The sequence below is a fragment of the Rhamphochromis longiceps genome, linkage group LG10 (genome assembly GCF_057381845.1).
Source record: "Rhamphochromis longiceps isolate RC_006_pf linkage group LG10, R_longiceps_female_GT1.1, whole genome shotgun sequence".
Taxonomy (NCBI): domain Eukaryota; kingdom Metazoa; phylum Chordata; class Actinopteri; order Cichliformes; family Cichlidae; genus Rhamphochromis; species Rhamphochromis longiceps.
Window position 1 is genome coordinate 9,472,499 of NC_140566.1, and position 26,034 is coordinate 9,498,532.

The following is a 26,034-nucleotide window of genomic DNA, read 5'->3' on the forward strand; positions in this document are numbered from 1 at the left end:
ATTTTTTTATTTTTTTTTATTTTTTTATTTTTTTTAATTTATTTATTTATTTATTTTTTTAGTTTTTTAGTTTTTTAGTTTTTTCTCGCATGGTTACCCAAACCGCGTGAGAGTTCAAAAATTAAAGTAAAAACTTTGATTTGCAGGAAATACATGAAAGCAACATACCTTTGTTGTTGTTCTCGTAATGCCCGGCGGAGGGCGGCATTTAACCACAAGGGGGGAAAAAAAAGTAAAGGCCCCAGGGCTGAAAAAGAAAGTGGGAGGTGATGTGAACCAAACATTTACTCACGCCTGGACTTTTCATATTTCGGCCAGAGGAGCGCGTGGATTCGGGTTTACGCGCAGTGGTTACTGCTGTCCTGGATGCTTCAGACTGATACAAGAGCCCGAACCTACTACAGCCTTAATTTTGAACCTATCGCACATAATAGCTGCAGTCCCAGCTGTAGGAGCTTGAACTAAGCAGGTAGAGGTGCAGCATAGGGGCGGCTGTTTTGTGTAGCTACAGTGCCGGTGGAGAGATGGAGCGGTGGAAAGGCAGAGTGGCCCTGGTGACCGGCGCCTCGGTGGGAATCGGAGCCGCTGTAGCCCGGGCACTGGTCCAGCAAGGCATGAGGGTTGTTGGTTGTGCCAGGAATGTCGACAAAATAGAGGTGGGTGATTTTAATGAAAAATATCAATTAATGTTGTGAAACAAGTCTGTTCGACTCAAAGGAGAAGCTAGCTCTGTTTAAAGCAACAACAAAGTAGCTACAGCTAGCTAACATCAATTTCAGCTAAAAACCTTTAGCCCCAGTATCACAGCCAGTTAAATCGATATTATTTATTTGGTCAATTTAAACACACGGTTTTATAACAGATTGTGCCGAAATTCAAATTAAAAAGGTCAAACGGTCGTAAGAGGTGTAAATAATAGCTAAATTCCGACTAGCTAATGTTGCCAATTTTCCATATTACTGCTGGGACATTGTTGTACTTTGGACTTCCACTCAGAGAAAGTACCACCCATTAAATCAGAAGGCAGTGATGCTCCTGTACCTGCACCCCCACCCACCACATAGCCAGCCACACCCCTAATTCATTACGTTTTCTATTATTCGTTTCCCTTTCTCTTGGTTAATCTTCCCCAGCGACGTCAGTCAGAAGCTTTATTGCATTTAAGTAAGATATACTAGTTAACTGACTATTGTGTGGGACAGAGCCCACAGCAAGAAAAGCACGGATTCAAAAACAAACAAACAAACAAATGACCCATATTTTCTTCTTACATAGGCAGAAATAGATTTTTACAATCTTATTAACCGCCTGATACATTCAAAGTCCCAAATGTTATTAAACGTTAATTTTACATAGATTACATAGATAACAGTGTAATAAGCCTAATGTAATAAGCATTTTTCAGTCAAACATGAATAACAAGTAAATCAAAACATATAAACCACCAGCTTTACACCCCTCAAGTTGTTGTAAAATGTGTGTGCAAGTATTATCTATACTTGTTTAGTTCATTTTAATTTAGCTCAGTAGATTATGTTAAACAATATAATAATCAAAACGCATGGAAAATGACAATGTTATTAAAAAATAAATTCTGGAGAAGTTCCACTGAAACTTTTGTTTTGGTCCGTCTGGATGCACACACATTTTGCTTAATTACTGGTATCACAGAGGGCTTACATAAACCCCACTATGATAGTAAAAGACTCATCCAGTTACTATTTAAGTCCCCCTCTCATAACTGAATGTAATTAGTGTTGTGAGTGATTATGTTTGAACTGACATTAACTCTTTGAACTGTGGATTTGATTCAAAAAATATTTCAGTGGTTGACAGAGGAACAGGCAGAAACTCTTTATAGTACTGGAGTAACACCCACGCTTCCCCAGAGGTAGGTGTTATAGGCCCTGTCCCACTAACTCTTGCTTAACTGTAAGGCGGTGCACCCTGCTTAACCTGTTGGCCAATTATTAAGCTTCACATCTTGTCAGCCCAGAGATTCCAGTGCTGTGTTGCAGAACGCCTACTGCATTCACACATCGCCACCTTTGAGACAGCCAATGTGTTGTATTTGTTAACTCTGTCATATGTGTATATAAAAGGTGTTGTACTGTATGTATCCTTTAAGTATGTCAGTATTTGGATTCTTAACATTTTCTTTCCTTCTCATGCTTTAACATCAGTCAATTCCATTAAATTAAATATTCCTATGCAACATTCCTTTCATCCATTGATGAAAATGAATTAAACTGAATGACTTTTAATGCAACTTTCAAAGATGAGAACATTTCTGGCCTTCTCGGTAGCTTCTAACAGCACATTGTGAAGAACTTGGTTTAAAGTTTCAGTGAAAACTTAAAGATGTGACAGTTGCGCTCACTCATCAGTAACTCAGTGCTTGTCTTCTGCTCCCAGCGTCAAAATGTTATTAATCACTGATGTTAACCATCAATTTAACTGATGCTTCCAGCACAACCAAGGTTCAAACATGTAAGAACAACTTAAACCGGTACCGATGCGGGCTTAGGTAGTATTTTTTGCAAGTTTAGGTTAGCCAGCTAGCTGCTACGTTGAATATCAAGTAATTTCTCCACTTTAGTACATAAACAACCAAGTGGCATTTTAGCCATCAGGGTGAAAGCTACAGTCAGCATCACTGACTTGTTTGTTTTTTGCAATCACATCCAAGGTTGAGCTCTCAATGTGCTGGCTAATGCTAGCTTGCCCGGTATAGATCTTAGCTATCCAACATGAATCAGGTTGTCATAATTATACTTAATTGCTGGTCTCTTTATACAGCATACAGTACATGAAATCATGTGTTATAGTGATATATGACAGTGTTATGTGTTTCTCATTGCTGTTTTATGCTAATGCTAGCTCACACATGGTGTGAGCACGAGCTGCATGCAAACACGAGCAACTGAATAATGATTGGATGTCATTTAAGAGCTGGTGCTGGGATTGATAACAATGATTGAGTTCCTTTAAACAAAGAGATAAGAGATAAGAATGTGCCTTTTTTTAAATAACCAGCAGTTTCTGCATCTCCACAGTTTGCATTAACAGTTTGCATTTCACTAACCTTTACAGGATTATTGTCGCAACATGGGTATTAGGAACTCCAAATGCCGTGTTGTTGTGAAAGCGTGAATTACAAGGAGACAAGTTGGTGTTTTCGGTCTTTTTTCATTGTTTGTGTTTGTGACTCCAAATTGCCCATAGGTGTGATTGTGAATGGTTGTCTTTCTCTTTGTGTTAACCCTGTGACAGCCCAGAGACCTGTCCAGGGTGTACACTGCCTCTCGCCCTATGGTGGCTGGGATAGGCCAACCCCCCCCCCCAAATTGATTTGCATTGCTTTTAAGTTACTTTTTTTTAAACTGCAGTTATTGCACAAAAATATCAGCTGATTCTGAGGGGGTCAGGTAGTAGGCACTCATTGGTTTGTCCACTAAGTGACCAAGCATTGAAGCACTTTTTTGTGATTTTATAGTACATAGATACAAGCTTCAGCTAATAGTTGTGTTTATGAGGGTGTGAAGAATGAAAGGTTTCTGTCAGATTAAGGCAGAACCATCACTCGTACAAGACTTTAGAGTGTGTGTGTGAGTTGCAGGACAAAGACAGTATTGTACTCTCCCTGCTGTGTAAACTGGGCTCTTGCTGTAGAGCTGGTATGCTGCTAGTGGGAAATGCAATGTATCACAAAGCAATTGTTCTTGAAGTCACTTCAGTTTTTTATTCCTTTTACTCTGGGAAATAATGTTGCTGTAGTTAGTGTTTTTAACAGCTGCGTTATCCCTCGTGTTAGATGAGCTAAAACAATGAGTAAAGTGAGAAGATTTTTTTGTTTTCTGGGTAAAGAAAACTCTGAGAAAGTGGAGTGGAGAGTAGTGGCAGCACTATTGGTTTGTTGTCTGTGAAACTATAGTGTAGGCAGTAGGGGAGCTGCAAGCTGGAGGGAGACATGTGGTCACCATGGGCTTTGTGCAGGAATGGAGACAGCATCCAAGTAGAGGAAACACGGCTTCTCATTTATTCCTTTGAAATCTTGTAAGACCAGTGGGAGAAGCTTTTATTTTGTTGGAAGAAGGCTCTTGTAAAACGTGTCCATGTGTTTTTTGAAGATGCTAAACATTTAGAAATGGCGTTCTTGCAATCTTAACGTATGCCAAGAAAAGCACGATGCACACATCATGCAGGCACTGCATCATAGTAGCGTAAAAGAAGGGGGTAAGGAGGGGCACAACCAAGCAGAATTGTTTTAGAATGGTTTAGTTTGGCCTAAGATCTGACACCAAAGAAGAAGAGCACACTTGCTGATTTGTTCATCTTAAGACCTCTGAGTCACTCAGGCCTGCACAGCTCGTATATGCATGTTGTTTCTGCTTACACGGTATATTAGGAGGCAGTAATAAACACACATTCATAAGAGAATGAACGTGGTTGCTATTCATCACAACGTGAAGAAACAGTCATGGAAAATCTGAATATGATAGTGTGCCGATCACAGAAAGTTGATTCTGTCCATGTGGATGTTGTGTTTTCAATAATGTTTCTCCCACTGAAAACAACATCCAGAAGTACAGAATCAAATTTGTCGGATTTCTTTACCTAGACAAATTGAGTATGCATCAAGATACTCTACTATACAGAGTTTTATTTTATTAGGTGACTTTATATTTATTAGTTAAACTTAGTTTTGTAAGTTAAATGTTTTGGTAACTTTTGGAGCATGCTAGCTGCAAGTATATGAAAGTGATGTGACTTGCTGTGTGGTAATTGTAGTAAAGTCAGTCTCAGAAGTCTCTGTTTTAATCTCAGTGGGTAAAATGTTTGTGATAGATTTGTCTGTTAATTAACACTAATTACCAGGTAACCGTGTCTGTGTCTGTTTCCCCATACACTGTTAATGTGACTTCTTAACCAAAAACTTTTCACTTGGCATCCAATTTTCTCATAAATCAGTCTACTTACGGACCCATAGTGTGCCCAGAATGCAATCCTAGAAACCAGTAAATGACTTCATGATAGTAATGTCTGCCTCTTACATAGTCATTGGTCTTAATCCACACTAATTCCAGAAAGAACATTTGTCTGGTCTCTCAGACTGCTAGCTTACTTGTGTTTCCTGTCCTATTAAAAAAGTGGAATGGGAGACAGAGCCTTCAGATTTAAGCCCCTCTTCTGTGGAACCAGCTCCCAGTTTGGATTCAGGAGACAGACACCCTCTCTAAAAAAAAATCCTGTCCTGTCTACCCTTAAAGTTTTCCTTTTTGACAAAGCATATATTTAGCACTGAATCAGGTGACCCTGAATCTTCCCTTAGTTATGCGACAGTAGGCCTTCCCATGAGGCAAGTGTTTTTTCTTCACTTACCTAATTTGCATTTAATCATTAGTTGTCATTAAAATACTGACTCTTGTAACTTGTGGCCCATCTCCCTCCCCTCACTCCCAAGCAGTCATGGCAGATGGCTGCCCCTTCCTGGGCCTGGTTCTGTCTGAGGTTTTTTCCTGTTAAAAGGGAGCTTTTCCTTGCCACTGTCACCAAATGCTTGCTTATAAGGGGTTCTTTGATTATAGGTTTCCTCTGTATTATATTAGTCTTTAACTTGCAATATAAACTGCCTTGTAGCGACTGTTGCTGTGATTTTGCACTATATAAATGAATTGAGTTGAATTGAATTCTTTATTTATATATAGAAATATATATTTGTCTGTACACAGGTCCATTTGAAGCAGATGAAATCAAACCCAGACATCCAGCCTGCTTTTGAAGCGTTGGACAAGTGAAGCGCATGTCAAAAATCAAAGCTTTGGCAGCTGCAGTTTTAGATCAGATAAATTTAGCGAACATCATTTGCGGCTTCTAGTGCTGAACAGACTGATGGAGGGTTTTGTTTGCAATAGATGCCACAGGGATTCTGCCTAAAGTATGCCCAAAGGAGATAATCTAAGATGAAAAAAAAAAATCAGCTCAGCAAAAGAAAACATTCTGGGATTAGAATACTGAGAATATGAAATACGAAAGGCAGATTATGTGTATTTCCTCATCGAGACTGTCAGTGGAGATAATAGCCCTTGAATAAAGTGCTTTTTATTCATTTTTTAAGACTTCGTCCCTGTGATCCAGCTCACTTTATTCAATGGGCTAATAACAAACAGACGTCTGACTCACCGCTTGTTGCACACAGTAGCCTCTGGCACGGGCATCTTTTACGTGCGTGAGTAAATCCTAATTTAAAACTCAAAGCTCTTGGCGGGTGAGCCTGAAGTTTAATTTCAGGCACTGGCTGACCTGCTTCAGCATCATGCTTATTCTGAAGGAGGTAAAAGGTGCTCAGTCATGCTTCTAAAGCTGAGGTGGCACAGTAATAAAGCAATCTACGTCTCTGTCTGCAAATCTGAAGCTGTCTTGACCACCTCCTCTAGGTCGTGTCTGAGCAAACTGTGCTGTTGTTTCACAGTGAATAGATTTTACTGCAGAAAGGATTTGAAGTGGGTCAGGTCAAACAGCTTTACCTATTTGTCTAAAATCTTCTGCCTCACTTTGCATTTTGGCCCTGTTTTAGTACAAATTCTTTCTTTCTTTTAGAACAAACCACATAGTTAAATAGCTGTTTAAACATTTTCTCCAAAGCTCCCATTTGTAGCAGTATAGTACTAATATATTTGCTGCTATCTCTCCTTCCACATATCCTTTTTTCCCCCCTCATATCAAATTTCTCTTGAGCTCATCAGGTTACCTCACAGCTCCTTCGGCTTGCTTTTGTCTTACCCATGCAGAAAGCCTTTCCACTGACTGCACGCTTTCCACTTGAGCTGTGAGCTGACAGAGACGTATACCTAATTAATAAACTGTGTTTCCATGGATTCAGTCCCCAGCCCCTATCCCTCCTGAGAGGAGCAACATTGACATAGGCACAAAAAATAAGAGCATTTTCTCAAATAGGAAAGCAGCAGTCCAAACTGCATGTAGATGCAGATTTCTGACACTGATACAAATTCAATTTCTACTCTCTTACTGTAGTCAGAAGTAATCATTTGTTTGAAACTTAATTTTCACTTATTGCATACTGGCAGGCTCTGTGAGAGGAAAGCAAGATACATTTATAACTCTAATACATTATTAAAGCATTACTGAAACACAAGCAGTATTCCTGCATTTTTTAATTAAAAGCAACCTTCTTTTCACTGCTCTGTATAGATTTTTGAAAGCTCTAAATGGTCTTAATTGCTTCACCATTAGTTGGATATGAAGAAGTTAGAAGTCTGATAGATTGAGGCAGCTCAGTGACCCCTACGGGCCTTTCTCCCTGCACCACCGCTGTGCTGTCCTGTCTGTGCTTATCATCCTTCCAGGTGTGAAGTTTAATGGCACTGACATTCTCTCCCCGGGTTTCCTGCTGTGATAGGTGGAGCTCTTCCTGTCCTATCCTGTTCTGTACTGTCAAAGACTTGCTGGAATCCAGTTTTCTTCCTTTTTGCATGTATGATATGTGAAATTGTGTGCGGCAAAACGTGAAGTGCAGAAGGACTGAAATGTCTTGAACACTGTAGCAGCAGGTCAGGATCTTTGAATAGAGGAGTTTTATGGTGCTATGTACTCCAAATCAGCGACGAGTTCACCAAGTTCCAGCCTTTTTTTGAGGCTGTGGGGTGGGGGTGGGGTGAAGGAATGCAAATTGGATTGTTCTCACTTCATCAGCAGCCAAACTGGATTTGTAATTGGGTGTTTGTCTGATATTGGAGACGTTTTATGGCTACTCTAGACTCACATGTTAAATAGGCCAGGCTGGCCCACTTTGAAAGTTTTCGTGTTGGATCAACTCTCCAGTGTGTGTGTGTGTGTGTGTGTGTGTGTGTGTGTGGGGGGGGGGTTGTTTTTTGTTGTCTCCTCCGGACTCAGGTCATCAACAAACTTTGCATGCGTAGTGATGTGGTTCATAGCCAGCATCAGGGTGCATGCATAGTGATGTGGTTCATAGCCAGCATCAGGGTGGCAGTGAGCGCAAAGTTGCCGTAACGACAGCCACAATCAGGTGCACAAACAACCCATCACATGAGCTGTTAAACCAATGTGATGCATGGAAGCTTCACCCCCTCAGCATGTTTCAACTACAAACAGAACTGGAGAGCCATTTTTTAAAAATCATATGATGACCTTGTGAACGTAAGAATAAAGGCTGGATTTTGTAGTTATTTGTTATTGACACATAGTTGAAAAGTTTCCCCATCAAACTGTTTTCAGAGGCTAAAAGACATGCGTCTACCTTCACTTGGGCATTATCACTTGGTTTTTCCAAAGTAAAATGTAACCACACTGGTTGCACCAGTTTGTTACACAACACCTGGCTGCCTGCAGCACCTTTAGCATGTCAGAGTTCTAAAAGCATTTCTTTGGAGCCAGTTACATATACCTGGTCATGCACACGTAATCATTGATTTTAGATTTGCATGCTAGTGTGTTTGAAATCAAAGTCAGTGTGCACACTGTGTGCCCACTGTGACATTTTTGTCAAAGCGCTGGGAGGCATTTTCGCCTTCTTCTTGATCCCTCGTTGCTGGGAACTCCCCAGCGTGTTGGTGACTTACTAAGAAAGGCTGTAATTATTTTCCGTATCTCCTTGTCTTGATTAGAGTGTTCCATGAGAAAAGCACTATAAAACCACTCTGTTCAACCTTTAGACCTTTTAGTGGCAGCATGAACACAAGATAATTGCACAACCGTCCTTCCTACCCTACTGCAATCCTATTATACAGCTTACTTTCACCCTTGACCCCGCAGTCAAACTGTGAATGACACTTGAGTGCATTTTCATGTCACAGAATGATAGTTGAGCTGTAGAGTGAATGACACAGCTTAGCAAACTCAAGTGTCTTAGCCCGATCTGTGGCTACAAGTTTTTTTAAATTATTTTTTAACATATCCAAATGTTATTTTGGTTCTCTGTTTTGTGATTGCCCTGACTTTTCATTGAAGCTTGCACTTGCCATCTTGTGCTTGTATTCTTCTGCCTTCCTGTAAAGCATACTGAAAACTGAGTGTGTTTTGATAAGCTTTATGCAGCCTGCTTCAGGATGCATTTTCTCTTTCTCCCTCCTTCTGTTTCACTTTCTGCCTGCCAACACGCTCTCCCTCCCTCCTCCTGAACACTTTTTGTAATCACTGGACAACAGCCCCTGTAATGAGGATGAAAATGCACCGTGACAGGCTAAATTGTTTTGTGTGTCACCCAGGTACTTAAAAGACTGGACAGGAAGGATGAAGAGGGGAGGGATCACTGACTGAATTATGGCTGCATTACATCTTTTGATTTAGTTTTTTTTTTAGCCACCTACCAGATGAGCCACAGTGCCCTATAACACAGTCCCTCCCTTTTTTTCCTTTTTTTTTTTTTTACAAGAGAACTGAGTCAGCCTGAGACTAATCTAATTTTTCAGCTCTCTCAGCTCATGGCTGCTGCCTTGTGCTATTGATCTGGCTCACCACTTATAGCTTCTCTGCCTTCAGCACATTGGCATCTTTATTTTTATCTCTTCTAAGCTGCTTTGCTGGTGTGTTTTACACCAGTTCCACATGAGTGAGTGAGTGATTGATAAACGTGGTGTGGAACAATGATGGCCCTTCCTTGCTTTGACGACCAGCCTCCTGCAGGGCGTACAGGCCACGAATGTGACTATTACATGTACATGAGACTGCTGCAGGGCACTTTGTAAATACATTACTCTAATAGTCTGTTATATCATATTTTGTTGTTTGAATTTCATTCACCTCCTGTGTTATCAGTTACTTTACTACTATTTGATAGGCTTTTACAAGACAGTCTAGTCTCAACAGCAATTTTCTTGGCTGACTTAGATTTCCCCAAAGCATGACAGGCTGGTAAAGATTCTTTTTTTTATGTCCAGTTTACTTTTCTACTTTTCTTCTCTGCAAATTGATATTTTCATATAAACCCAATTACAAAAAAGTCTCATACCGAGACTTCTTTCCTCATACCGAGGCTGCTGGCTTGTGGCTGGCTCTGATGTCCATGTTCAGCTCGGTGAAGATGATTTAGGTATTGGATTAGATTTGTTATTACAAACGTTTTTGTGGTGGTCCCCCCACGGTTTACTTTCCCAAACCTGGTGTCTTCACTCAAGTGAAGAGCTTCCACACTAACAACAAGTTGGTGCATGGCTGTGACCGTGCAAGTGATTATTTGCCTGTGCTGCTGTGTGTGTATATGTTGTGCATGCCTGAAACATACACTCATAATTAAACATCTATGAGATTGACCAGCTAAGTCAGTCCCTGACCAGTTGGTTGGTAGATCTCTTGTAAAAGCGTTTACATTTTGTCAATCTTGTCCAAAGAAACATACCATCCATCCAAGGTGTCCCCCAGGACACCTTGGGGGCAAGGTGTCCTGGGGGACACTGTGTTTTGCTATTTAACATCACTGCTAGTTGTCATTGTCTTAGGGCTTTTCTAGCCTGTATCGTTAACCTCCTAAGACCTGAACTCTTCCACAACATGCATTTTTAATTTCTCTTTATATTTGGGCATATTGGGGCCCAATGAATGTAAAAACAAAGAATTACCAGATTTTTTCTTTTTTACCTTATTTTTGTTTTTAAGAAAAATAAGAGCCACATATGAGGATATTCATTTCAAATTCTGATAGAACAGTGGCAGTATAATGTCCTCGTAAGTGGATATCAGGCCCATGTAGAGCAAAATTGAGTATTTTAGTCTAAATAACCCAAAATGTGATGTCCACATATGTGGACGCCAGGTCCTAGGAGGTTAAAGTTCTGTTTCACAATACGCCAAAACATATTTCATTGGTTTAGTTTGGATGGTGATGAATGAATCTTGGATTTTCCAACTATGCTGCTGTTGTGTTTTCAGACCTGGCTGCTTATCTGCAGGACAGCATGCTCTATTGCTGTGGCCTTTATGAGGTCTGGTACTAACTACAGTGGTGCATCTGGTGCCAGAACACACCTACATACACAAACACACACAGATTCACAGCCTGAGACTTCCTGTCGTTGGACCGAGATCACACCCGGTTTGTTCTGCTGCTCCCGCTTCAGCCACAGTAACACAACTAATTCCCCCTCTCTAACAAAAGACTGGCCCTGCTTCCCCTTTACGTTAAACTCCACAGAGCCTCTCCAGCAGGCTCTCTGCCTGCTCATTCGTGCCTGAGGGCCAGTCTCTAAACGGACTCAGGCAAGTGTGAAGTAAAGAGGGCTGGTCTAAAGGCAGCTCAGATAATTGACTTATTGTAGTGAAACAGACCGCACTTCACAGCTTACCACAGGTAATGTGCATAAAGGGAGCGGTTCACCTGTCTACAGCACGAGCAAAAGAGTTGCTTGTAGTGTTTTCAGCGGTTTAGCATTTTAACAGCTTTATTTGGGTAATGCCTTCTTTCTGGATAATCCAAGTTAAACGGCTTAAAGGACGAGCAGGGAAATCTGCACGCTGCGACATGTAAGATGGGGGGCATTCTCTCTATTATACATTTTAGAGAAAAACATCAAAATGATTCCTCAATCCAATATCGTCCTGATTATAAAAACAGGCTTTAACAAGTTCTCTAAAGGGGTGGCTGCAGAGGAATCATGTTCAGACTGTACTGTAGATCAGGTGCCACAATATAGTCATATAGACATTGTAGATAAAACAGTATGTGCTACGTTTGGTGAGTGACAGCCAGCTCTGTTCTGCTGTTTTTAATCATTTATATTCTTACTACATCCTGCTGTGCCCTGATGTAGGTGCCTAACGTAACAACAGCTCATCACGTGTCATTTCTGTGACACGTTTGATCACATAAGGTTTTGTGAACTTTGAACTATGAGAAGATGTGTGTTTTATCTTTACAACATGCTCTGCTTGTAAAATGGGGTTCATTTGCAGGGGAAGGGAGGGACACGGAAGTGTGATTAGGTCTTTATTGGCTAATGATGTGTTTTGGGCAGGTAAACTCTCTTCTGAGTGTCGGGAGCGTTTGAATAAATCATCACTCTCTCAACATGTTGTGTGGCCGCTTGGCATTTTGGGTCTCTTATCTTTTCTCTGGTGCACAAGTTGGCATCTCTGCCAAGGCTATGATGGATTGCTTCTTGTATGCCTGGCCAGCAGTACAAAGGGACTTACCTGTAAATAATCCCTTTTTGTTTTCTTATGTGGGATTGAGACCAAAACCAACATTTACTGTTGATTGTTCACATCAGTGAGTTCCTGTCATGGATACTACAATTGCTAACCAAGCTAGCTAGGATGGTTAGAGAAAGAGTACACCCTGGACAGGTTTCCAGTCTGTATTATAGTGTATGTCATTTAGCACTTATTAGTAGATACCTACTATACCTGTATGATAAACCTGTAACAGTTTATCAAGGTATCTTTCTAACCAAGCCAGCTAGCGTTGGTTAATAACTTGGCACTCCACCCTCTTGTTCAAATATGGTAATTCCTGGCTTCTGTGAGGTGACTTGCAGTGTTTGTCGTTTATATGCAGTCTATGACAAATTCTAACACCAGTGCAGTTTGAAACATGTTATCCTTGACATTATAGTGCTGTGCATCATTTTGGTGTTCCACCTGCCCCCCACACCCCTGCTGCCTCTGTCTTACTGGCACCCAGAGCAAGGCATCAGGTGACTGGCACAGCTGTGCCTAGCAGGGGGATCTGTGTCAGTTTGTATCGTACGCCGATAGTGGTGGACGGCCAGCTGACCTGGTTAGAGTGCAGCCTGCTCGACCTGTAGCGAGCTCAGCCTGTCCGTATCAGTGCAAAGCTGGCGTCTTCTTATGAGGGGTCATGGTTATGATTTTGGTCAAATGCGGAATTTCGGTTAATATGCTTTTTATAATTGAGTGGGGGAATCATTGGGTGGTTTGACTGACAGACTATCTAGTTTTTTGGTGCTGTGCTGTGTGTTCTCCACGCTCTCCTGAGTGGGTGGGTTGTTTGATGTAATCTTAATCGTGGTCTTGAAAGTTAATCAGTTGGTCATTAACAGCACTTGACATTTTGTAGTGATTATTCTTTAACAAATATATCAGTGCAGTCAAACTGGGTGTGATTTATCTTTTTCAGAAGCTGGCAGCAGAATGTCAGAGTGCGGGCTACAGCGGCACGCTGATCCCTTACAAATGTGACCTGTCCAATGAAGAGGAGATCTTGTCCATGTTCTCAGCAATCAAGACACTGCACAAGGGCGTTGACGTATGCATCAACAATGCTGGACTGGCCCACAATGAGCCTTTGCTCAGTGGCAGGACAGAGGGCTGGAGGAACATGATCGATGTGAGTTGGATCGCTGACAATAATATTAACGCAAAAAAGGGAAGGTTAGAGCTTCCTCTTATGTGATATTGATTACTACTATTAAACAGTGAAGCAGAAGGAGGAGGTTGCTCACTATGAGTCCAAGTCTTGTTTTTGTGTTGTTCAGTGAGTAAAAGCACACATACACACTGCTCCCTCCCCTCACAAAGGCCGCTTCATTGGCTCTGGGGAGAGACTCTGGCACAGCAGAGGCCTGCTAATGAAAGCCAGCACTATGTCTCTTGTTGAGACTTTTGATTCATTGAGCTCTTGACCACTGGAGACCCCCCTGCACCCAAATCTCTGTCTCCAGAGTCCAGCATTTCTGGCTCTTGCTCATCTGTTGTCATGGCAGCCCACTTGAACGTGTACAGCAGTGTATTTTTAGCCTGTATTTAATCTGCACACTGACCTTGTTTGGTCACCTCCCCCTATCTTGCTTGCACACTCGTGGTAACCTGCTCTCTCTCAATGTCACTACGGAAGCAGTTTGGAGGCTACAAGCTGGACAGGAGCAGCAGGTTCAGATGGTTTAACACACTGACCCAGTGAACAGCTTTCATCATTGGAAATTCTTTACAATAAAGTACAAGCAAATCTCACAAATGATTCTCATTTTCTGTCTTTTTTTTTTCTTTTCTTTTTTTAAGTTGTAGCTGAATGGTTCATACACCGATGTGTGAATACATGCATACTGTAGGTTATTTTAAAGTTAAAGAAATGTGCTGTGTTCACCTCTGCTGCAGGTGAATGTCTTAGCCTTGTCCATCTGCACCCGTGAGGCGTACAAATCAATGAAGGAGAGGAATGTGGATGATGGCCACATTATCAATATTAATAGGTAAGCTATACAAGGAACATACAATTCTAGGAACAAAGCTATAGATTAATGTGAAAATACCTCAGCCAGTTTGTTCTGGGTGATTTTAATCCTGCAGGTATTAAGTAAAGCCAATTTTAAGCCCCATCTGGCACATTTTGGATGTAGAGCAATGCAAAGAGCAATGCAAAGAACACCCACATGTTGAACTGAAAACTGTTTATAGATTTGTTATATTAGCATTTATTTTTATCAATATAGGTTTTCTTAGAATTGCCTTAATTAAAAATGGGAATTTAAACTTTGACACAAATGTTGTTTAGAGCTATAGCTCTGTGAGTGTTTTAAGGCTATAGAGTTATCCGATATTAAGTGATACAGAGTTTGAAATCTAATAATGCACTGGTTAAGTCATTTAAAAGAACACCACAGGAAATTCAGAGGATTGGCTACTTGGTGTTGAATCAGCGTTGAGCTACAAAAAGCAATTACCGGCTCATATATCTTTCTCGTCTTTCTCATTTTCTACAGTATGGGTGGGCACCGAGTGGTGCCAAGTGCCGATGAGCACTTCTACTGTGCCACTAAATATGCTGTGACTGCTCTGACTGAGGGAATACGGCAAGAGCTTCGAGAGGCAAACACCCACATCAGAGCCACAGTGAGTTAGTCGTTGCATTATAGTGCAAAGGTTTGTCTTTAGCTTAGTGAAACATGGGATCACATAAAATCCAACAGTGTGAAGAGGACTCCGAGCAGACAACACAGACGTAGTCCAGCATAAAGTGGGAGTGTTAAGCCTAAAAAGCCTTTAAAAAATCTGATACTGTGTTGAATTCAGTTTGGATGAGTCTGTAATGTTTGTTAATAATAATGGATTGCATTTATATAGCGCTTTTCGAGACCCTCTTCCCCTATTCATTCACACACTGGTGGAGGCAAGCTACAGTTGTAGCCACAGCGGCCTTGGGGCAGACTGACAGAAGCGAGGCTGCCATATCACACCATCGGCCCCTCTGGCCATCACCAGTTGGCGGTAGGTGAAGTGTCTTGCCCAAGGACACAATGACCGAGACTGGCTAAGCCGGGGCTCAAACCGGCAACCTTCCGATTACAAGACAAACTGCCAACTCCTGAGCTACGATCGCTCGCTGTTAAATGTACTCCCATGGAAACACTGAGGATGACGATGATGATGGGCTCGCTAGCCCACTTTCTCGTTAGTCTGCAAAATCGGGACGATTCCAGTCACAAATGCCTGGAAATGCTTGTAAAAATAAACTGCACAGTATGTTGAAGGTGTAACAATCATAATTTTGTTTTGTCTTCACTTCTATAAAATGCGTTTGAAAGCATGTTTTGAAGTTCAATCAGATACTTGATTTGACCCTGCTGTTCATTTTTAACTCACACACGTGTGTTTAATTATAAAGAGTCGTATTTATTGTATATGTGGTATCTTTAAAAGTTTTCATTTTGACGTCTTCATATTTGTAGACACCATGACCCTGTATGTAAAGAGCACATTTGTCATTCATTTTCCTGCCCTGCAGTGTATATCTCCTGGAATAGTGGAGACGGAGTTTGCCTTCCGACACCACAACAGCGATCCAGAAAAGGCAGCTTCAGTGTACGAGAGTATGAAAGTAAGGCTGTGCACATCACTGAAGTCAACAAATGTGAAATTATCGATCTGCTGTTGTGCTAATAAAACCTTTTCCCTCTGCTTTGCAGTGTTTGAAAGCAGAAGACATAGCCAGTGCAGTCACATTTGTCCTCAGTGCCCCTCCTCACGTCCAGGTATTTCTGTCTGTCTGGGACTGTTACAGTACTGACTTGTAGTTGAGTGGTAGCTGATTCCTGAGTGTTTTCTATCTTCAGATCGGAGATGTGCAGATGAGGCCAGTGGAGCAGGTGTCATAGCAGCAGAAGAGTGAGCTGCAGGAGGAGCAGACAGACAGCACCACGGTGACTCCTTAGCAGCCTCTGCTGTGCAAAGATTGTGGGGGGTGGGATGGTATTAAAAAATCAACTACAGCTGTGTCAGGTCTGCAGGGGCGGTGGTCAACAAAGGCAGAAGGCTTAAGGAAGCTGTGCAACAAAATGAAGGGCATGGACTTTGGAAAACACTACAAAAATACTACTGAGTGCAGCAAAGTGGCATGTGTGAATTGTTGGGCTCAGGGCTGAACTGAGCCAAATCCAGACTACAATAGGAACAAATAGAGAGAGTTGCTGCTGTGTTGTGTGGTCATCTGCTTGGCCATCACTTCAGAGGGAAGCGTATGCCATTGATTGCACGATTTTATTTCTTTTTCCATTTGTTTGTTTTTTTTGTAGTTTATATGACATATCTTTTTGAAATGAAATTGAAAATTGGTAATTGCTGTTTATAAGAGACAAGTTTTTTTCCATTTCATTTTTCTAATAAATATTTTAACTTTTGATTAGAGATAGATGTGGGCTCACATTAACTAAAAGCTAGACAAGGCTAAGTAAGTCATACCGACAGTAACCATAAGCAGTCTGTGCATCCTGCCACCCTTACTACCTTTATGTTTTCACAAACATATTTAACACATTCATTCCAAACACATTCATATTCAGCATATTCCATTCATAAGGAGAGAAACCCTTTGTATGTGAAGCATAGGGGCATCTCCCTTTTTTGCCTGTATAACTTCAGATGTTCTGCACTTTGTATTCATTTCTGAGGAGTTACAAGAAGGACACACTGGAAAATTCTGTAGTGGAGGAAACTAACTCTGTGCACGTGTATTACTAGAACCACGTACCCTTCTGTTGGAACTTTCTCATTAAATGAATAAATAAAAAGTCGCCCATAAGTAGTTATGTTTCTGTTTTCTGTAGACGTTGAAACTGCTTTTATTACACCTGACATATTGAATCATTTTTTGGTGTCCATTCACATATGAGTCTGCAATAATAAGCTGACAGTGGTTTAAGTTGATCACTAGAAAAATGTTACTATAAATACTGTAAATTTAAAATGACAGTACATTACAATGTAAGTATGGCTCATGTTTGAATTCATGTGGCCAAAAGATGGCACTGTTAGCAAAGTTTCCATAAACGAGGGCAGTGAAATGTGCGAAGTCTACTCCTTTGCCCTTTGGAGCTCTTTCACAAAGAAGTACACTGAAGATACACACAGTGACAGCTAATTCTAAACAACGTCTTTCCAGAAAAAAAAAAATCCTGTTGCATTAAATGCTCTGCATAGTAGATATGGATCACAATCATGTACATTCTTGTAACACGTGTTGGTTAAATTTGACCAGAAAATTGACAAAGATTGAAGACATAAATCTGTGATTAGTTAAAGCTTAACAGTAATCTGCCACTGTAGGTGGCCTGCAAAACACTGAGGCATCAGAAGTACGTCTCAGCAGGATGCTTTTCAGGTAGATCGAAGCTGGGGCTGATGACAGCGATGGGTGGATTTCCACCTGGTCCTCCCCTCTCATAGTACGGCATGTTTGACTTTTCATTCAGCGCATACGGTGTGAGGGACAGCTTTAATTTCTGCACGAGAAATGAAGTAAAATTATTTCCACACAGCTTGATTATATATGAACATGTGCGTGAGTACTACACTATATTGCTAAAAATATTTACTCGTCTGACTTCAGACATATTTGAACCGAGTGACATCCCATTCTTAATCCATAGGGTTTAATGTAAAGATATAACAGCTTCAACTCTTCTGGAAAGGCTTTCCACAAGGAATGTTTATGGGAATTTTTTGGCCATTTTTCCAGAAGCACATTTGTGAGGTCAGATGCTGATGATGGACGAGCAGGCCCAGCTGACAATCTCCGCTCTAGTTTTCAATTTCAATGCTGTTCTATTAGGGTCAGGACTCTGTGCAGGCCAGTCAAGTTCTCCCACACCAAACTCACTCATCCATGTCTTTATGGACCTTACTTTGTATATGCAGGCATGTTGGAACAGGAAGGGGCCATCCCTAAAATTGTGAGCATGAAATTGTCCAAAATGTCTTGGTATGCTGAAGCATTAAGAGTTCCTATCGCTGGAACTCAAGGGCCAAGCCCAACTCTTGAAAAGTACCCCACACAATTATCCACCAAACTGTATGCTTGGTGCAATGCAGTCAGACAAGTGGTGTTCTCCTGACTCTACTGAAAGTTGGTGACCTCTGTGAACTATGTGCTTCAGCGCATCCACTGACACCACTCTGTGAGTTTACACTGCCTACTACTTGTTGCTGTCGTTCCCAATTGCTTCCATTTTGTTGTAAGACCACTAACAGCTTTAAGACCGGACTCACTGCATGGGTGGCATCCTGTCACAGTACCACACTGGAATTCATGGTGCTCCTGAGAGTGATCCATTCTTTCACAAATGTTCGCAGAAGCAGCCTGCACACCTAGGTGTGTGATTGTATACACTTGTGGCCATGAAAGTGATTGGAAGACCTTAATTGAATGATTTGGATGGGTGAGTGAATACTTCTGGCAACATAGTGTCTATGCATATGATATGTACATCACCTCCATGATGGAGCCAGGCAGCACCCACAAAGTGTGAATGGCACCCAGAGGAATCCAGATGATGGAGGCCAAAGCAATGATCCAGCCGACCCCCTGACCCCAGGGAGGGAAGACGTACTCCCCATAGCGGGCAGGTTTGAATTGAATGATGGAGAAAATCAGGATGACCTGTATCAAGGAGCAAACAATTTAAGTTTGGATTTAAGTTTTAATTATTTCAGATGAAAATCTACATTATATTCATGTGAATAAAACAAATGCCTGTTAACATACAGTGATGAGCACAGGAGCAACTATAAGCCAACACAGTCTGAAGAAGATGTTTGCTTTGTGTCCATTCATCTCCTCCAGGTTGGCTGAAAGTCTTTTTACACCTGCAGATGGAGAAGTACTTTGGACCAACCTTTACTTGTCAATAAACATCTGTGCACATTTTATTTGCATGCTGGCAGATTAGAGACTCTAATCGCTGTTTAATTAGACTGAAACTCGGATACTACACATGGCCATAAAATGTGTTAAGATACTGCCAAAAAAAGTGCTACATCATTCTAAGTGTGCAATGAATGAAACACATGTCTCTCACCATAAATCCAACAGGTGGCCATGACCTCAAAGAATGCCAGAAACATGATGGATACTATGGCAGTGTAATGATCCATCAGCTGGAAAACATAGATTCCCACCTGGACAAAGGCATACTCTTTAGGACAGCAAGGAAGGGAAAATGAGCACCCTTCAATATCTTTTTTATTTGGTTCAAATTCAAGCAGGAAATACAGTTTGTACCTGCATGACACAAGGAATTCCAAAGAGGCAGGCTACGAAACAAACCGCAAGAACAAACAGTTCCTTTTTCTTGAAAATGTGAATCACGTCTTTGTAGAATTGATCCATGAGGCTGGTGACCATCACTTCAACCATTGCAAACTGCAGTGTGGGAGTGGGACATAAGAATTTCGTTATGAAACACTATGCAAACATGAATTCCCATCCTGAGGTTACCAGTAAAGTACCTCACTGTCCAGTCCGAGGCAAAGCAGCATAAAGAAGAACAACACTGCCCAGAGCTGAGCCACTGGCATGTTGGCAAAGGCTTGCGGGTAAACAACAAAAACTAGTCCTGGACCTGTACAATAAGACACGTAAGATGTCAGAGCAGCATTTATAACTGAACAAGCAATTCTTCTTAATAACAGATGACTGTGACTTTATAAAAGTATTTCAATCAAATTTGTGTTACTGTAACATTATTGCAATATTATTGTAACATATTGTCCAGATCAATAATCTGTAAAGACAAGACAATCCTTCTTCAGCTCCAACCTTACTTTATGTCCCCATTCACCTACACTGCTCAAAAAAAATAAATAATAAAAAAAAAAAAAATCAATGAACACTTTTTAATCAGAGTACAGAATCATAAAATGTGGTTAATTAAACTTCTGAGAGATTATATAAGAGTCAGAAGGGGTGTTAATCAGCTTCAGCTGCTTCGGTATAACTGAAATTAACAACAGATGCACTAGATGGGCAACAATGAGAAAACCCCCCAAAACAGGTTGGTGTTACAGTTGGAGGCCACTGAGGTTTTTCTACCTCCTTATATTTTCTCACTGATTTTTTTTCCCCCCATTTTCTATTTGGCTTGGGTCAGTGTCACTGCAGGTCGCATGAGGCAATGCCTGCACCCTACTGAGGTGTCTGCTGCAGGACGGCACATCAATGCGTACCATTTCCAGCAGGTTTGCTGTGTTGTGTTAAATTCTGCCCTCTGTGGGTTGATAACTTTCCCTTCAACTGAACAATGTGGAATCTTTTCATTCCTAACACATTACCCAGTCCATATCAGTATCGATATCTAGCATAATTTCTTTTTTTTCCCCATTGAGGTTGGATGTGTTTTCATAGTGTTCCTTTCATTTTTTTTGAGCAGTGTATTTTCTTATCACTTATTCCCATCTGACATTAGGCAAAGTGGAGGCTAGATCCTTTGAGAATAGACTCACTCACTAATTTAAAAAAAGAAATCACTCACAAACAGTCATCCCTTTTTTTTCTTACCATCCACAGCCAGATCACTGACAGGAATGCCCTGCAGGTATGACATATACCCAAAGGCAGAGAAAATGACAAACCCTGCCAGGATGCTGGTTATGGAGTTGATAATGGATATGCTCAGTGTGTCCCTGTGGGGAGACAAGACATCTTTTAAATCACTAACAAGAAATCACAGCTATTTTCAAGAACTGGCGGTCAAACATTTACTTCAAAATGTTGTTGTTGAAGTCATTGTAGCTGGACATTGCCATGAGCGAGCCAAAACCAATTCCAATGGAGTTAAAGATTTGAGCCGCAGCATTCACCCACACCTGAAACACACGCTAATCAGTACCAACACAGATTATCAGTAATAACACGACTCTCCCCGCTGCTAGAACAGTTAGGGTACTCCTCCAAAGCTACTACTCATTTCTTCTCTTGTTTCTTACCTCTACTGAGAGCAGCTCATCCCACACAGGCACAATGAAGAACTTTATCCCCTCTAATGCTCCAGGAAGCTGTGCATTATTGATCAGCAGGGCAATCAGAATAACATACGGGAACAGGGCAGTAAAGTACACCACCTGCACACAGAAAACGTATATATGGTATTAACTGTGGTCCAGTGCTCCACTTTCTTTCTTTCTTTTTTTTCTTTTTTTGCTCAGGTCTCAGTTTCTCTCTCACCTTGCCTGTTGATTTCACCCCCTTAAAGATGCAAAAGTAAATGAGGATCCAGGCCAGAATGAGAATGAGGAAAAGATCCCACCGGAGCACTCCTGTATCCTCTACTCCACTAGTCTGCTCTAGCATCTTATATCTGAAAGGTGCCACAGTAAAAGAAATTAGAAAAACATTAATATTCTGAGTGCCCAAAGGCATGCCTTAAAGCTAAACACATGGGCCAGATTCAAAAACACTGTCTGTCCTGTTGTGAAAAAACATTCAATCCAATCAGATGTCAGGAAGTCATTAAAATAGACCTTTTGACATATCTGATTCAGTGTTTGCAGTTTCTTGCTTTTTAACCATACAAGTTAATTTGATATCCACTATAAGTATGTATCTTCAGAACAGTTTTTTATTTCTCTACAAAAGGTAAAGATGTGCATTCATGTGGAAAATTCTACATTCAGAGGTTAAACAATATGGGTTTGATTTTCATGCATGTGAATATTTTTCCTACTTGTACACTTTTATACTTTTATCTCACAAGTTACTTTCCTGTAGAATGAGCAATACTGCATAGTACAATTGAAACACACATTCACTTCAGTTCCATTCACTTAACATGGACTCATCAGATGAGAGGAGGCACTTAGCACCAGTGGGGGAAAAAACTCCCGAACAAGGCTCAGGGAGGAGTGGCCATCTGCAACGACCGGTTGGGTTTGAGGGAAGGGAGACAGAACAGAAGAATCAGTGTAGAAGAGAGTCACAGTTTAACAATAAGTAATCATTAAATGAAGGATGGTGTATAAACACACAATGAGTGAGTGAAGAAGAAACATTTAGTGCACCATGGAAAGCCAATAGCAACCTAGGCGTATTGCAGCATAGGTAAGGGAGGGTGCAGGGTCACCTGATCCAGCCATAAGTATAAATTTTATCAATATGGAAAATTTTAAGCTTAATCTTAAAAGTAGAGCGGGTGTCTGTCTCCCAAATCCAAACTGGGAGCTGGTTCCACAGAAGAGGGGCCTGAAAGCTGAAGGCTCTGCTTCACATTCTACTTTTGAATACTCCAATGCACATATGCAAATACTTTTAAATAAATAGGAACCACAAGTAAATTAGCCGTCTGAGAGCAAAGCGCACTTTTGCCTGATTATTCAAGACCTTGTATATTAGGAGACAGTTTTGAATTAAATTGCAGATTAAACTGTCATGACTGTGTGCTGTCAGGCAGGCTAGATTGGACCCAAACGCAGGACTCACGGAGGCAGAGGAGAACTTAAGATACTCGGTTTTGCACAGAAAACGAACTACACTGGGAAAACAAATAAACTAACAGGCAGGCAAACGAGAAAATGGAACACACAGTGAAAATGAGGGTGAGCAGCCGTTAACGACACAACAGAGAGCAAAGGAAAACACAGGGCTTATATACAAAGGGAGTAATCAGGGAATGGGAAACAGGAGGGAGACACAGCTGGGAGAGATTTGGGCTAAAGAAACAGGGGGCAAGTAAAACTGAACACACTGACATCAGACATGAACCTTCAAAGTAAAACAGGAAACAAGAAATAATTTACAAAGATGCAGACTTGACACTGAACTAAATCTAGAATAATAATCAAAATAGAACCAGAACATGAATCATAATACAGAAATATACCAAAATATAAGAAACTGAAAAAGCTGTGTCAAAATGATCCAGATCCGTGACATAAACAAGGAGCCAGTGAAGAGAAGCCAACACAGGAGAAATGTGTTCTCTGTTTCTAGCTCCTGTCAGCTGCAGGATTTTGGATCATAAATTTAATAAGTGGTTGACAAACACATGGAAATTAAAGGATTCAAGTAACTTGAACCCACATTCCTTTCCTACGCTTATCCATTAACTGGAGTGAAATGAGTTAATGAGTTTATAAGTAAATCTGAAAATGTGAGGTCTTAATCTGCTGTTTACTGCAAGATTTTCACTGTGAGTAAGTTCTTTCTGAGAATCTTTCCCTTGCTAAAACTAGAAAGTGAAACAGATCAAAGCCAATAAAGGTGACATGTGTCCTAAGATTTATCACACTTCAGTAAAATATTCTATCAGTTTGCTCATTTCTTATCTGTGACCTTCACTTCGATAGCTCTCACGTGACTCTGATAGGTTGTACATCTAGTTACAGTTGTTGTTGTATCAAGTTTTTTTTTTGTTTCACCTCTGACATAATCCCCAGAAGTTACCTTGTGTAACCAGTTCAGTCTTTTTAAAAATTACTTTAATTTTATAATGCTGCTCAAACTCAGTCATTATTTAGTTGGATTTAATAATCTGCAGAAATAGTGATCACATCCAATGAAACATACTTGAAGAACTCTTGGCTAGCTGTGGAGGAGTAGCTGCTGTTGGTAGCGTGATTGGTGCAGTTAGGTGTGTTCCAAGTATTGTTGCAGTTTTGCCATGGTAGTGGTGCCCGGAAGGAGCTGAAGAGGTAATAGAGAGCCCAGGTGATGACGACATTGTAGTAGGTACACATAATGAAGGAGATGGCCACCGATGCAATTCCCACTCCTGAGGTCAGATAAAACATGCATCAAAATAAATTTCTCCGCTATACATTTTTAACACTGGACACCAAAATTTAGTCAAAGCACCTTTTAACAGTGGGCAGACAGTAGCCAGAGCAAGTACAGGACCTCTCCTTGTGTACTGCCCCACAGTCAGCTCCATGTAAAGCAGAGGGATGCCCAACACCACCAGCATGAGCAGGTATGGCACCAGAAAGGCACCTGCCAAGAAGTAATAGTGAGTTAAGCACATTTTCAGAAAGAAGGCCAAGACTGTGGTAGTTTTATGACATCATTTAAACTTTAACTTTGGCACACATGAATTACTGTCAGGCAAAGTTTGACCCCATACAAATATTAACGATTCTGCAAAATTTGCAAGTATAAAGCCAGATTATAGTATGGGTTTATGAAGCGCCATGCCTCATTAAAAACAACAACAACAACAACAAAACAAAAGTCAAATTTAAAAAATAGTTTGAAATCGCACTCACTAACAACACAACACATACAGTCAACCATTTTTAGTCCTGTGTGTGCAGGGATTACAGAGGGCGGCACATTACCACAGTTCTGTTCGAAGATGTAACAAATGTTTGATTTCTCACCTCCTCCACTCCGGTAGCAAAGATAGGGGAACCTCCAGACATTACCCAGACCTACAGCACAGCCGATGCCGGCCAAAGTGAACTCTATCTGTCTGCTCCACGTTAGCCTGGTGGGCTCTTGATCTGTGTCTGCTCCTTGTGTCAACATTGTTGCTCGCCTGGGCCTAAACTCCATGGACAGCTGAGCAGGATTTAATTGTCTCTGGGTGATATAACCTCCCTTTTTTATGATCATTAATGATTAGCTTAGCAGAAACACATTAGTGTATAAAAGCTCAGAGGGCTCAGAAAGAGAGGAAAGTTTGACATTTGTTAATAGGTGCGTGCTTTGATTGACTGTAAAATAGAAACAGAGGTAAAAAAAAATGCAGAATTTTATTTTCAAAAACTGAACTACCTGAAAACACCTAGCCAGCCAATGTAAACAAATAAATCTAACTCTTATTTATGGATGTGGACTCACTTTATATTTTATTTAATATCTACATGAGCTCTTATCTTATCTCTTATCTTACTAAATAAAATATAAATAAAGTAAATAAATAAAATGTGAACAAAAAAAAGTCTTCTGTGAAGTTTTTTACATGTGTAAATTATGCAGCACACAAAACAAATATTTAGGAATTTACATAATTTATTCTCAACAGTATGTGCTCTGACACAGATTTCAAATGGAGTCATGAAGGCCAAACAAATCATGTTCCTGTACACTAACCTTAACCCAGCATAGTCAGCACACAAAGCAGTGGTGACCTGAAACATGTAATCATTCGCAAAAACAGCAAGAAAAATCACACAGCTTTTCAAAAAAGAACCTTCTTTCTTAAACCCGTGTGCCAGTTAAATGTTGATTGAATTCCTGCATTTTCCCATGTTACTCATGAAAAAATATATTTCTAATGTTGACATTTTAAAGAAAACATGTTCTCTACTTGTGTAAAGTGGAAACAAGCACCAAAATAGCATAGAATATACAAACATGAGTCTCCTAACAAAAGCATTTCAAGTGCTTGAACATTAAACACATGCTCTGCCGATCACAGTATAAACACTACTATGCAAGCAAGATTTATTGCATCATGACATCAGACAGTTGGGGAAAGAGCTAGCGTGAAGCATCCCCCAGGGATGTGGGTTAAAAAGAAAACACATCCTACCTGCAGAGAAGGGGTGCAGCAGTAGACATAACTGGTCCACAAACCCTCAACCTGTGTGGTACAGCCAATCTGGAGGCAGGAAGATGGTGCAGTGTTAAGCAGTATCACTGCAGAGGACGGAGAACACATACACAGAAGCACAAACAGATTCTGTAAATTATTTCCTGTTGTGATGACATACAGAGAGTTTGCAAAAGCACAAATTTAAAACTGATGAAAAGTAATTCCAGGATGTCAGGCATCAAGCAGCTGCAGGCCATGCTAGTCACGTTTGGTTTTCTTTTTATTTTCTTGTAATTTATTT

General features: G+C 40.7%; 2 protein-coding genes across 2 annotated transcripts; one reads left to right on the forward strand and one right to left on the reverse strand.

Moving 5' to 3' along the window:
* The first annotated feature begins 293 nt into the window (after window positions 1-293).
* dhrs11a (dehydrogenase/reductase 11a) lies at window positions 294-17,008 on the forward strand. The gene is made up of 7 exons (XM_085420060.1): window positions 294-656; window positions 13,112-13,321; window positions 14,089-14,183; window positions 14,694-14,823; window positions 15,716-15,808; window positions 15,897-15,962; window positions 16,044-17,008. The coding sequence occupies exons 1-7, from the start codon at window positions 525-527 to the stop codon at window positions 16,083-16,085; spliced, it is 768 nt and encodes a 255-aa protein (XP_085276186.1). The 5' UTR covers window positions 294-524; the 3' UTR covers window positions 16,086-17,008.
* Window positions 17,009-17,089: 81 nt separating this feature from the next.
* LOC146660286 (sodium- and chloride-dependent GABA transporter ine) lies at window positions 17,090-24,721 on the reverse strand. The gene is made up of 13 exons (XM_085421633.1): window positions 24,574-24,721; window positions 24,053-24,187; window positions 23,765-23,969; window positions 21,428-21,560; window positions 21,190-21,324; window positions 20,966-21,081; window positions 20,762-20,886; window positions 19,714-19,826; window positions 19,487-19,627; window positions 19,284-19,383; window positions 18,971-19,071; window positions 18,698-18,865; window positions 17,090-17,708 (listed from the first exon to the last, which is right to left on the reverse strand). The coding sequence occupies exons 1-13, from the start codon at window positions 24,719-24,721 to the stop codon at window positions 17,556-17,558; spliced, it is 1,773 nt and encodes a 590-aa protein (XP_085277759.1). The 3' UTR covers window positions 17,090-17,555.
* Between the last annotated feature and the right edge of the window lie 1,313 nt (window positions 24,722-26,034).

Bases quoted from the DNA above. Each gene is read 5' to 3' on its own strand.
- dhrs11a (XM_085420060.1), top strand. From the start codon at position 525: ATGGAGCGGTGGAAAGGCAGAGTGGCCCTGGTGACCGGCGCCTCGGTG. The intron at 13,322-14,088 runs GTGAGTTGGATC...CCTCTGCTGCAG, and splicing joins GCTGGAGGAACATGATCGAT to GTGAATGTCTTAGCCTTGTC. The intron at 15,963-16,043 runs GTATTTCTGTCT...TTCTATCTTCAG, and splicing joins GTGCCCCTCCTCACGTCCAG to ATCGGAGATGTGCAGATGAG.
- LOC146660286 (XM_085421633.1), bottom strand. From the start codon at position 24,721: ATGTTGACACAAGGAGCAGACACAGATCAAGAGCCCACCAGGCTAACG. The intron at 23,970-24,052 runs GTGCTTTGACTA...ATCTGACCTCAG, and splicing joins TGTCTGCCCACTGTTAAAAG to GAGTGGGAATTGCATCGGTG. The intron at 18,866-18,970 runs GTATGTTAACAG...TCCTTGATACAG, and splicing joins TTGCTCCTGTGCTCATCACT to GTCATCCTGATTTTCTCCAT.